This window comes from Apodemus sylvaticus, chromosome 17 (genome assembly GCF_947179515.1).
Source record: "Apodemus sylvaticus chromosome 17, mApoSyl1.1, whole genome shotgun sequence".
In the NCBI taxonomy this organism is placed as follows: domain Eukaryota; kingdom Metazoa; phylum Chordata; class Mammalia; order Rodentia; family Muridae; genus Apodemus; species Apodemus sylvaticus.
Window position 1 is genome coordinate 59,640,835 of NC_067488.1, and position 12,563 is coordinate 59,653,397.

Consider the following 12,563-nt stretch of genomic DNA (forward strand, 5'->3'; position numbering starts at 1 on the left):
GATTTAAGTTTCCAATAACTTTATCAACTGACAGTTCAAGGAAGAAATGTCATGTTTTCTAAATATATGTTTAAGCCAACTGAACAAAACAGCCAGTAAGAAGTCTATTATGTTCCAGAGATTCCCTGTAAAAAGACAGTGGAAAAGAAGAAGGTCTGGCCTCCCTTTGAATATCTAGCCACAATGTTTAAATTGAGTTTCAGTGGCATGTTAGAATATATTCTCTGTAAATAATTGGATGGTAAATAATTGGTGGAATCAACAGATGAATATGTAAATAATTTGAGTATTTAACCACTCACACATTACAAATGGTCAAGTTTTCAATTTTCCCCTTTTCCTAGTTGACTTTGGGGGGAAATATTATCAGACACAGGCGGCCCATTGCAGTGGTGGAATACTAAATAATTCCCTGAGAGAGTCAGAGAACCTGAAACAACAGGAAGGACTTTTGTAGAATCAAATCAGAAACCCTGTGGGAAATATTTAGAGACCGAATGTGATATTCTGATGGATTAGTCAGCCTTTAGTTAATATATTTCATATCAGGGTTAAAACACCTCGGAGACTTGTGCAGTTCTATTAGGAAATGGGGAAAGTGAATGACTTGCTGTTGTTACTAACAATGGGATACAGAAGCTTCACACGAAAGCAGGATGGATGGAATGCAAAAGCAGCAACATGAAACAACAACATAAAATCTAATTATTGCCGTAGTCTAGGTACTGTTCATTACTACACGCTTATAGCTAAACTTAACTTTTCTTATATACACACGTAGAGATAAACCATTAGAAAGTCTATAGTCATAATTGTAAGCTAATTTAAATAATGTTTCATGTATTCATAACTGTCTGACAAGACTGCATAGATACTGCCGCTACAAATCACATGTCGTAGAAAAGAAAGGCATTCAGTTTTATAATACTACCTTCTCTTCTTCTTCTTCTCTTTCCTTTTTAGTTTCTCTAAGTCTTTCTTTGCTAGATCTATAATTTCGATAGTTTCTTTGTCCGAGGACAGTATAGTAGGAGAGAAAGCTGAGGATGCACTGAAGTAAGGAGACCTCGCGGTGGCTCTGGTCAAGTTCTTCCGAAGATTCTCATTTACCGCTTCACTTTCTAATAATTTTGCCCTAATTGGAAAAAAAAATCTTTAAGTAGGAACAATTTTTATTACAGTAGACATTTTTAAAAATCGCTATGCTGGCATCTCTAAGTTTACGTTGTAGCACTGAGCACCGGGAAACTGCTGTGCAACCATCATCAGCACCATACACACGGGAGACACATCTGCCTTAGCCCATATGTCCTATTTTTCTATATTGTCAAAGCAAAGCCTGGACCAACCAAACTAAAGACAGAAGTACATGAAAATATAATAAACCGCTGACCAAAAATACATATCTTAGACCCTATGACATGACAGGCAGCAGTTAATATATTGTTATTTGGTGTTATTTCCAGGGCTTGCGTGCATTTAGTAGGGGCTAAAAGCTTGAGGGCTCACTTCCATAAACTGCAGCACATGAATGGAAACTGCCTTTTTTATAGGCTAGAGAAAGACTGTGTCTTCAGCCCTCTCTTTGCATTCCCTGTGTACATAAGCACACATGCTGCATTGTACTGATAAGAGGGAGGAAGTATCCAACTTCTCTGGATACTTCCAAAGTATCCAGGCAAGGAGCGGAATCCCAGCTTGGATTTCATAGGATGCCTCCTAGATCTAGCCTGATTATCAGGCTCTGAAAGCCCTGACTCTTCCCCATGTAAAACAGGGATTAAACTATTTTCTACAGGGTTGCTATGAGAACCAAGTATGTAAAAAATTTAAAATGTGCCAAACTGTAACTATAATTAAAAATAATAACAATTCTTATAAAAATTAGAAATGTCATTATCCAATAGTAGTGGAATAAATTAACTACAAACACAAAATGGTACTATAGAATCCTGAAAACAAATCATCAGAAAAATGCCTAACATTAAAAAAAAAAATGTTCAGGGTGCACTGTTGTATTTCAAAGAACAGATAGATGACAGACGCACTGTTATGAAAATGTATTACTGAGAATAACTAAAGAAATGAAACAAAATGTTCACTTCGGTTCTCAGCTCTGGAAATAGTAGAAATTTAACAATTTCTTTGTCTATTTTCTTACTTCTACAAAAGTTTTAATATATCCAAATTCAAGGATTAGATGGTGATTGCTTCATTTTCATTCAAAGGTCACTCCTATGATTTCAGAACTTGAAAAAATAAGATTTAAAATAAATACCCAGGTTGCAATATATTCAGATCATTCAGATTAATTTCACTTAGTTTAAGGGGTTGGGAATAAATCTTCATGAGAATAAATTTTGACAGAAGTATGGATTAAAACGGGATTGGTAGATGAGAACAGAGTTTGAGAAGCTGGGCTACATGACGCCCAGGATTAAGATTAAGAATCTTCACAGCCTTCTGTTTCACTCCAGCCCACACTAACTCTGAGGCTAGCAAGCATTATCTTTTCTTATACACACTAAAATCCAGAGATGTCTGGCAGTAAACACGTGAGGTAAAAGGAACCTAAACGCCAACCCAGACCCTCCTATTTGGACTCAAGAGTTCACATATGGTTCAATATGTCAACTATTCTTACATGGTGCATTATAAACCCGGGACTCGAGGACACTACTCTTCAGGGCTGGGACCCATCTAATTAAAGAGCCACAGAAGTAACGTCGAAGCTGGGAATATGAAACTAAGTATTAGCCCATACAAGGAAAGGGTTTGACAGCTGACTGAACTTGGTTTATGAGTCATCTCTGCCCTATAAAAGCCTCAAGGAAAAGCCTCAACTGTGAACGTGAAGGTGGCGCATGCTGCTTTCAGTCACTAGGGGTGGAAATTATACTGGCGGTTTCCTAGGACATAATGAAGCAGTCATGCCACTTGGCCAATGGCGAGGTCAAGGCTGACGTGCAGCTCCAGAATAGCAGGGTGGAGGTGAGGAGGCAGACCACAAGCACCAGCAACCACTGGGAGTAAAGGAACTGAGAAACAGCTGCCTACAAATGGAGGAGGGCTTTCAGAAACTAAGGGTGCAGCTGTGTCTCCGGGCAAAGTAAATAAGAGGTCTACACAGCGAGGAACGACTGGTCTGAGAATAAATTCTAGACGACTTAGGGAGGAGCGCACTTCTGGTCAGAGTAGAGACGGACTGTTTAGGCTGGATGCTGTGCAGAACCAGGACATAACACATGTCCTATGTCACATGGTTTGGTATTAAACCATCTCTCTCTCTCTCTCTCTCTCTCTCTCTCTCTCTCTCTCTCTCTCTCTCTCTCTCTCTCTCTCTCTCCCTCTCCCTCTCCCTCCCTCCCTCCCTCTCTCCTTTCCTCTGTCTCTGCTTTCAACTGTCTCTCCCCCACTCCTCTCTCTTCATTTCTCTTTCTCTCCTTCTATCTGTCTCTTTCTCTCTCCATCTCTCTCTGTCTCTCACTGTCTCCCCCACCCCTCTCTCTTTCTCTCCATCTGTCTCTTTATCTTTATCTTCCTTCATCTCTGTCTCTTTATCTCTTCCTCCACTTCTCTCTCTCCATCTGTCTCTCCCTCCATCTCTGTCTCTTTTTCCACCTGTCTCTCCTCCCCCCCCTCTCTCTCTCTCTCTCTCTCTCTCTCTCTCTCTCACACACACACACACACACACACCATGCATTAAAGTCACAATCACATAAATAACTTTATTGCTATGTTACAGTATCTTATTTGTCTTTGATTTTCAAAGCATTAAAGAGACAAAAATAACTTTGTTAGGGCAGAAAGCAGGGAAAGTACTTGTCACTGAGAATGGTTACAATAGCCTAGGAACAAAAGGGGAGAGATAAGACAACTCAAGGCATGGAAATGTGAGGGTAGTGATGAGGGGTCCCCTCTCACCTCCCCACAGAGCTGACTGGGTTTTACCCCTTGAGAAATAGCTAAGCATCAGAGCAGACCACGGAACTAAAACCTTCCAGAAGTGCTCAGTGTCCCTGGCCCGTGTCCAATGTCACCTTCTTATAACTCCCAAGTCTTTTCCTTCTGCAGGCTTCTCCACATCCATCGACCAGGGATAGACTTTTTTATTTTCCTAAATTATGAAATGTCAGTCTCCTGCATGTGTCTAGTTACCATGCTCTACTAGACTGTGGCCTCTATGTCACACCTGCCCCCAATCCATGGCAGCCGTGTTCTAAGGTCAGCATCCGAAGCATGGCTACTGAAATGTTAATGCTCGTACAGGAGAGGGCAGGATCTTGGTGGATCGAATAATAGCTAAAGAAGGAGAAGGGGGAGAGCTAGAGAGATGGCTCAGTGGTTAAGAGCACTGACTGATCCTCCAGAGGTCCTGGGTTCAGTTCCCTGCGACCATAGGGTAGCATACAGCCATCTGTAATAGGATGTGATGCCCTCCTCTGGTGCTCTGAAGACAGTGACAATGTACTCATATGAATAATAAGTAAATCTTTAGGTTGTAAAAGTTGATTACATAGGAAAATCCAGGGCAAGTAAGTTTAAAGAACAGAAAGGAATAGAAAATTCAAAAGAGACTTGAGTCTCTTTCCAGGTGATGGGAAAAGATCCACAGGTATGAAAAGGATTAAGGATGAAGTCACCGGGTAGGTCTGTCCTCTACTCTGGGTTTGGTGACATCCAATAAAGCTCTAACAATAACAGTAAGAGGAGAATATGGAAAGATTACATGGGAAAGGAGACAAGGAAAATTAGCTTTGGAATATGACGTTATGGGAAAGCCAAGTATCTGGTCCTCTAATGACCACGGTCCCAAAATAGCAACACTAATATTCCTGAACATTCATCCCAGCACACAGAAATATTATGAACATTGTAAAAGCTGACGTGCATTACATATTATAGAAAACTATACCTGAGATCTTCAATTTCTTTGATATAACTATGAATCATATTACTGATTTCTTCATTCCCCTCACCTGCAAGACAAAATATGAAATGAATATTTTATTTTAAAATGAAGACTTCGGTATTGGAAGTATAGCTCAATGGCTTAGCACTTGCCTGGCCATGTGTGAGGCCCTAGTTTGGAAAGTTAATATCAAAATAAAAACACAGTTCCTACCTTGAAGTACATGAACAGATCATAAAAGAAAACATGGCAAAGGGCATATTTTTGTTTATATAGGAATTTATTGGTTTTTAAAATTAGGTGTTTAACTTAAAATTATAGGGTATATATCAAAGTTCAACATTTCAACTCCAACGATTAGGAGTAAATAATCAAAGCAAAGAATGTTTTATGCCCTTCAGGAGTTAATCTCCCACTGACCCCACCCTAAACACATACCTGCTCGGGCAAGAACTTGGTTGGCCTGCTCACTGACAAGCTGTGTGATTCTGGCCCTCAGAGCATCAACAGTCTCCTGCATGGCTTTGATTCTTATGCGCAGATTATTATTTTCTGTCTGCAGCATAGCATTCTCGTGAAACATGTCATTGATGCTTTCCACGCCTTCCTCGTCAATTATCCTTTTACCCTTGAAAAGAAAAATCCCCCTGTTGGTTAATACAGGCCTTAAGTATGCAAGAGTTTTCTTTAAAGATACCCCAAGATCACACAGTTCTATAACCAACAGCCTTTTTATCTTCCCAGCCCTAAGGCAAAAAAAAAAGACATTTCCTTCAACTCCAATCTTTCACAGTGCATTAGTCAGTAGAATTATAGATTGGGGAAGGAGCCTTTTGAAGAATTCTAGACAGGCTGACCTCCTGAAGCACCTCCAACGGCAAATACATGCAGCCACTCCAAAAAGTCAAGACTGCATTCACGGCACAGGAGCCTTCAATGGATCAGAGAATGCTGTCGGTGCTTTTAGCTTACTGTTTTGTATTCCATGAGCTCCATCTGAAGCCGCGTGATCTCACTCCGGAGTGCGTTGATTTGCTGACTGGCTCTGTCTTGATTGACCATCACCTTGTTCTTGATATTTCTAGCTCGATTGGCATATTTCAGAGTGTTTAACGTCTCCATAAAATCTCTGTCTGAAGGGCTGACACATGCTATCATGATTGTTTGGCTGAAAGTTACAAATAACAATTAGTTGTACAAATAAAAGCCAATTCTGAAATGCACTTTTTCTTGTCAAGTTCCTACCATTTGCATAGCATCTTCCCTTGAAGATCATAAAAGATTGATGTTACTAACTTACAAATAAAGTCAACTTTAAAAAGCCTTCATGATTTAAGACCATCTTAAAAGAAGGATCTTGTTTACTTAGGTAACATAGGAAGAGAAAAGATATATATTATGCTCTTCAGTACATAATACCTTGAGAATGTATTAACATATACATTTATCCCTCCATTCTATGTAAACTTTTTGAGGCAAGGCACACAATAATTCTGTTATTATTTTAACTATAAATATGGCATGTTGAAAAAAAATAATTTCATTAAAGTTATTAAAAAAAATTCTACCAGGGCTGAAAAACTGTCTTGGCAGCTAAGAACACTAGCCACTCTGGCAGAGGACCTGGGTTCAATTCCCAGCACCCACCAAGGAGCTCACAATCCTCTGTAACGCCTGTCCCAAGGGACCCAACACCATCTTCTGGCCTCCAGGGGGCACTGCAACCAAGTGGCAATCAGGCATCCACACAGGCACCCACACATGCACATAGAAAATAAATTTAAATTTTTTAAAACCATTTTTAAAAAATTCTTCTTTTTCACTGACACTATGGCTTGATTCAGCTCTGAATCTTATTCAAAATGTAATCAGACTCAAACCAGAGAAGCATGTAGAATATCCTTACTTTTCACAGTATAAAACATCATTTGTGGTTGAATGATCAGTTTATTATTTGATGTCTAACCAGACTACATAGGAAAACAATGCAAATACAAGACATGTTAAACTGACTCATCAGAATAGAATAGTCAAGTGCGTTTATACCCCAGCAGTTACGCCTGTCAATGAATCACATGAAGGTTCCCCTGAACACTGGCGTATCGGTCATCTGTCTCTGCTTCCCGATCAACTACTAAGTAAACAGCGTCCCTTGCAGCAGGCTCCGACTGCCATTACGCTCTGCCTCATGACACAATGTTGAACAAACACAGGCTGATACCTTTGCAACTGTTCAAACCCCCCTTTTCCGGTAGAAGCCTTGCAGCTTACTGTATCCTCATGAAATACAACTATTTTTAGGGAAACATGCTGGAAACCTGAGGCCGGACAACACGAGTGTATTGATTTGTGTTTTAATGCCACTGTTTCCTGACATTGATGTCATTGCCATCTATTGTAGAAATGGAAATGGCTCAGTGAAGTGCTTGCCACATGAGAATAAGAGACTAAAATTAGATCCCCAGCAGCCACTTAAACGGGCTCGCAATCTCAGTACTTGGGAGGGAGAGATGGGGGAGGATCCCTAGGGCTTGCTAGACAGGCCGTCCAGCTAATCAGTGAGCTCCAAGTTCAGAAAGAGACCCTACCTCAAAAACTAACGTGGCCAGCAATTGAGGAAAATGGTGGTAGCTTCCTCATGGACACACCCAAACTCAGGAAAACACAAACACAGTTAACACAGCAAACCTTCATGTAGAGACCCAATTTGGGCTGGAGAGACAGCTCAGCAGGTAGGAGCACTGACTGCTCTTCCAGAGGTCCTGAGTTCAATTCCTAGCAACCACATGATGACTCACGACCATATGTAATGGGGTCCAATGGCCTCTTCTGGTGTGTCTGAAGACAGCTACAGTGTACTCATATACATAAAATATATAAATAAATCTTTTAAAAAAAGAGCCAATTTACCCACCCTGGTAGAAATTTAATGGCAATCAATCCTAATCCAAAGTCTGTTTCCTTCCCCAAGGAATCTCAACTGTGTCCTACTGGGCCTTTTTAGAAGGATGCTATGGGTTGTTAGGAAGCTGAAGCTGATGCAGGAGGATAGCATCCATGAGCAACAGTGAGACGTTATTTCAAGAATACAGAAAATCAAAGGTCATATTCTATATCTTCTCTCCTTTTACTCTTTTTGTTTCCAAGTCAGGGTCTCACTGTAATGTCCCTGGATGACCTGGAACTCAGCTACGTAGCTGGCCTCGAACTTACAGAACTTACAGAGGTCTACCCACATCTGCCTCCAGAGTGCGAGGATTGACGGACTGTGCTACCATACAAGCTCTTCCGCCAGCTCTCACTCATTCCTTCCTCTCTCTGCTCGTATTCCTGTTGAGCACTCTCAGCGAACACTCCGCTCGGCTGTACTTTCCCTGCGCCTCCTGCACCGTTAGAACATTTCCTTCTTATCCAGGACACGACTGTTGCTATTACCTTCGCACAGACATTTAACATACTTCAGACACTCAAGGCCTGAATGAGAGGGACTATGAAGTTTAATTCTTCAGTGTACTTCCAAATACGTAGCACAGAATTTGGATGCAACTCAGTTATCAAAACTTCTGTTGTGTTATATAAATAGATGCCTAAGTAAGCATGATGCACACATAATGTTTTGGAGAGATCATTAGATTGAGACAATTTACACCTCTCTAGCTATGTCCTGATAATGAAAATACAGTAGCCAATTAAAAGTGAGAACTGATGGGATGCTGCCTAGAGAAGAGGACAGTCTGAAGTGCCGTCTGCAGCACCTTTCTGCAAAGCACTTCCTACAATCCGATATTACAAATGGTAAGAACAGAGGGTGGGCGTGAGCACACGTAGCGCCTGTACCTCCTGTAACCAATGAGCTCCTCTCACTGCCGAGGATAGACAGTCCAGACTCATGCCGTGAGTCACACGTAGGACAAACGGACAGTTACGGATAGCAGTAGTCCACTAGGAATTGGAAGGCAGGGAGGCTTGCATTTCACAAATATTTTGAAAAGCATTAAGATCAGGGCCTTATCAAGTAAGATTTATGAAGGCCGGGAAAGAGAGGAGCTGGCTAAGGGCAATTTGTCATTAGGAGACAGGTAAGGAGCCACTGACGGAACCTCAACAAGCAGGCAAGCACCACAGTGAAAACAGCTCAGCATCCCTGCAGAACAAACAACCTTTCAAAGGGATGAAGCAGTCAAACTATATAAATGTGTAGGGGGCAGACATGCATCTGGCCTGCTTTGTTTCATAGCTAAAGTTATGGAATTATAACTTTAAAGAAATATAGGGCTGAATGTGGTGGTACACACCTTTAATCCCAGCCCTTGGGAGGCAGGGGCAAGTAGATCTCTGTGAGTTCAAAGCCAGCCTGGTCTAACACAGAAGTTCCAGGACAGCCAGGGCTATACAGATAGACCCTATCTCAAAAACAAGAAGGAAAATGAGAGAGAGAGGGGGGGAGGAGGGAGGGAGAGAGAGAGGAGGGAGGGAGAGAGAGGGCGTGAGAAGGTGGGAGAGAAGGAAGGAGGGAGAGGGAGGGAGGGAGAGGGAGGGGAAGGGAGGGGAAGGAGGGAGAGGGAGAGAGGGAGGAAGGAGGGAAGGAAAGAAAGAAGAAAGGAAGGGAGGAAGAAAGGAAGAGTAGAAATTAGAAAATGTTCATTGGGCTTAAAAAACAATGTTTTACTTTGTTATGAAACCTAGATTGATCCTGAAGAACAGACAGAAAATACTAAAAGCACGTTTTATAATATGCAACAAAGGAAGCCATTGCATTCAAACACGCCATACAACTCAAGAGAGAGAAGATCTTGCCAACGTTACATAAAAGGAAGAAATATTTTAAAGTGCTGCTGAACTAAACAAAACTCTTTTTCTAAGGCAAACTGATTTTAAACCTAAATTCAAAATTATTCAAAAGTTTTTAAAAACACTTAGCTGTCCAAAGAGAGACTTAATTGCTCATTGTGTGGCATCTATTCAATAAACATGACTTTTAGACCACTGAAGGCATAATAAAGGAAATTTGTGGAGCACGTTTAACTTGTTGAATTAGGCTATGAATGAATTCAAATGCCAAAAAAAGTTTCCATTTATACAGCCAACGGAGGAGAAAGAGGAAACTGTGCCGCAGAAGGAAATGTTTAACCACGAAATTCTACAGTGCAAAGGTTTAGAGAGAAGCGCATAGAAACCCAACTGTTAGTCAGCAAACAGCCTGCATTTCATTCAACTGACATTTTCTGACAACTTTCCCCACATATGAAAACAAGTTCTGATTTCAGACTTTGTGGAAACTGTCAAAAATGTTTAAATGACTTAGTGGTAACTAAGAAGGTTTCACTTATTGTCAACAAAATTCTTGTGGCATCTCCGGTGAGCTAATCAGAAGCTATGCTGTTGTAGAACAAGAAAGTATTGCTGATTTCCTTTAAAAACTGAGGGATTTTTAATAAATCATCTAACTTCCTTGACTTTAACTCACTATCCATAAAATAGAAATACCAGCATTACTCCAAAGAATATTATAAATGCCACCTGAAATTATTATATATAAAATGATTTACACATCTTAGGTATCTAGTATAATGGACACTTTTTCGCTCCATTAATTTGCTTTAAAATAAAAGCAGTTCTTATAAATCATCTTACAGACCCACTTTAAAAATGAGGCATAATCAAAACCTAGAATACATACCTGTTACCCCCCAGAGAATCCTGTAAGAGTCTTGTCAGCTTAGAATCTCTGTAAGGGACGTGGGTGGCTCTCTTGCTCTTGTCCCCCAAGGCACTGATTACATTTCCAAGAGCCAACTGACAGAGAAAAGGAGAGGGAAAATCGTATGTCTATTAGTTAGAGCGCTTTTAACTAATAAGGACAGCCTATAGGAAACAAGATAAAAATTAAGAGTCCCATGTTTGGATTTAATTCACATTTGTATTTCCAAATGCATGTAAGCTCAGTAATGCATGTGTTACTTACTCATGACACTTAAAAACCCAGAGGTTTTCCTTAAAAACAGAAATGTTTAAAGACTGACAAAGCCTGACCAGGCCTGGAACTCAGGTTACAGCTCCACAAAACTACTACCTCATATTATGAATTTTTCTCAAGTTAAACGTTTAATAAGTTCCAAGCTCCTTGAACATTTCTTGTTATAATACAGATGTTTTATGTGGCTAAAACTTCCCAGAGCCACATGAGATGTCATTTCTCTGACCAAGGATTCGCTATACAAATAATACTGACCTTAAAAATATAATGAAATTATATGTTTTCAATATCCAACTTTATAAAAGGTAAATCATTAAAATTTCTATAGCTATACTTTCCTGCCGTGGATGGGCTCGTCTCTATGGGGAACACATTCTCTACACTGGTCATATCGGCTTTCAGTCATGAGACAAGACTGTCAGGGCCACGTCAACATCCAGCAAGTGGCATGAGTCACCCTGGATCTTGACCTCTTTTTCCAAAATCTACAGAACTAAGTACTGGCCACACCAAAGTTCAACTGCCTGCACAGGAAACTGAGCAGTGGATTTTGTCCCTTTCTGGAGACATGTCCTAATACATCCAGGGCAATATTTAAAGTGTAGGACTCAGGCCTGACTACTAGCCAGACTGTCAGTGTGGACCTTGATCCTGGGAGATTAGGGTCTCTCTAATAAGCTTCATTGGACAATTGCTAACAAAAATGTAATCATACTGGGATAAATGGGCACTGGTGAAAAACAAAAAAAACAAACCAACCAACTAAACAAACAAACAAAACCCCTCATGTTTGGAGGTCCACGCAGGACAGGAAGGATGCAGGCAGAGGATGTGACCAGATGTCACCATCACAGGGATGTGGCAGTGCTGTTACTTACATGATAACAGATGTCTAATTTTATAATGAGGAGAGCAAGAAGAAGAGTCCTGCGAAAGCTTGTTCTAAAATATTTTCTTGGACATAATGAAACCTTCTGCTAACTCAACCACAGGTGTTTTCCTATCAACATACCACTAGGTGGCATAGTATTAAAGTTAATTCTTAATACAAGTTATTTTGTAAAAATTGGATAAATCTCTGGAGTTCGGACAAAATTCCAACAAAATGAATCAGACTCTGGGATAAAAAATAATAAAAAAATAAATTGTTAAAAAGTTTTCGAATAATCCACATAGTCAACAAAACTAGTGTCTCAAAATGTCACAGCCAAGGAGACTTTTATGTCTTGTCCAATGAAATACTTAACTTTAAGGACTTGCTTTGAATGTATATTTTCAAATGTGGAAAGAAGTTTTAAAACACTGTTCCCATATATAAGCGTTTGCACATATTATAAAGGCTGAGCGAACTAAACTAACATATAAGAAAGCCTGTGACATGGGGGTGGGGTCAATATATATATCAATGTGTAACAACAGACAATGTATTACTGTTACTTTATCCTTCAAGTCAGTGAAGAAGGATTTCCATGAGATGTATTATGAGTTACAGCGGAGAAATGTAAGCTGGGCCTCATAACGTATGTCTACAACTCCAGGATGACAAAGTCTGAGGCAGGAGAATCGCTCCTTGTGAGGCAAGCCTGTACTATATACTGAACACCAAACCAACCAAGCTAAACAGAGAGGGGCAGCAGAGAGGGCGTGTGTCTCTGGCGGCCTTACAAGCCCGCA

At 40.3% G+C, this 12,563-nt stretch overlaps 1 protein-coding gene across 2 annotated transcripts in view; it reads right to left on the minus strand.

Annotated features, from left to right (window-relative positions):
- The window catches only part of Kif21a (kinesin family member 21A), a 115,134-nt gene that overhangs the window by 44,269 nt on the left and 58,302 nt on the right, over positions 1 to 12,563 (minus strand). For both annotated transcript variants that reach the window (XM_052161278.1, XM_052161279.1), the window contains exons 7-11: positions 10,593 to 10,708; positions 5,885 to 6,080; positions 5,351 to 5,540; positions 4,916 to 4,979; positions 932 to 1,135 (exon numbers count right to left, since the gene is read on the minus strand). In XM_052161278.1, coding sequence (XP_052017238.1) covers positions 932 to 1,135; positions 4,916 to 4,979; positions 5,351 to 5,540; positions 5,885 to 6,080; positions 10,593 to 10,708 — 770 coding nt within the window. The remainder of the gene's footprint in view (positions 1 to 931; positions 1,136 to 4,915; positions 4,980 to 5,350; positions 5,541 to 5,884; positions 6,081 to 10,592; positions 10,709 to 12,563) is intronic.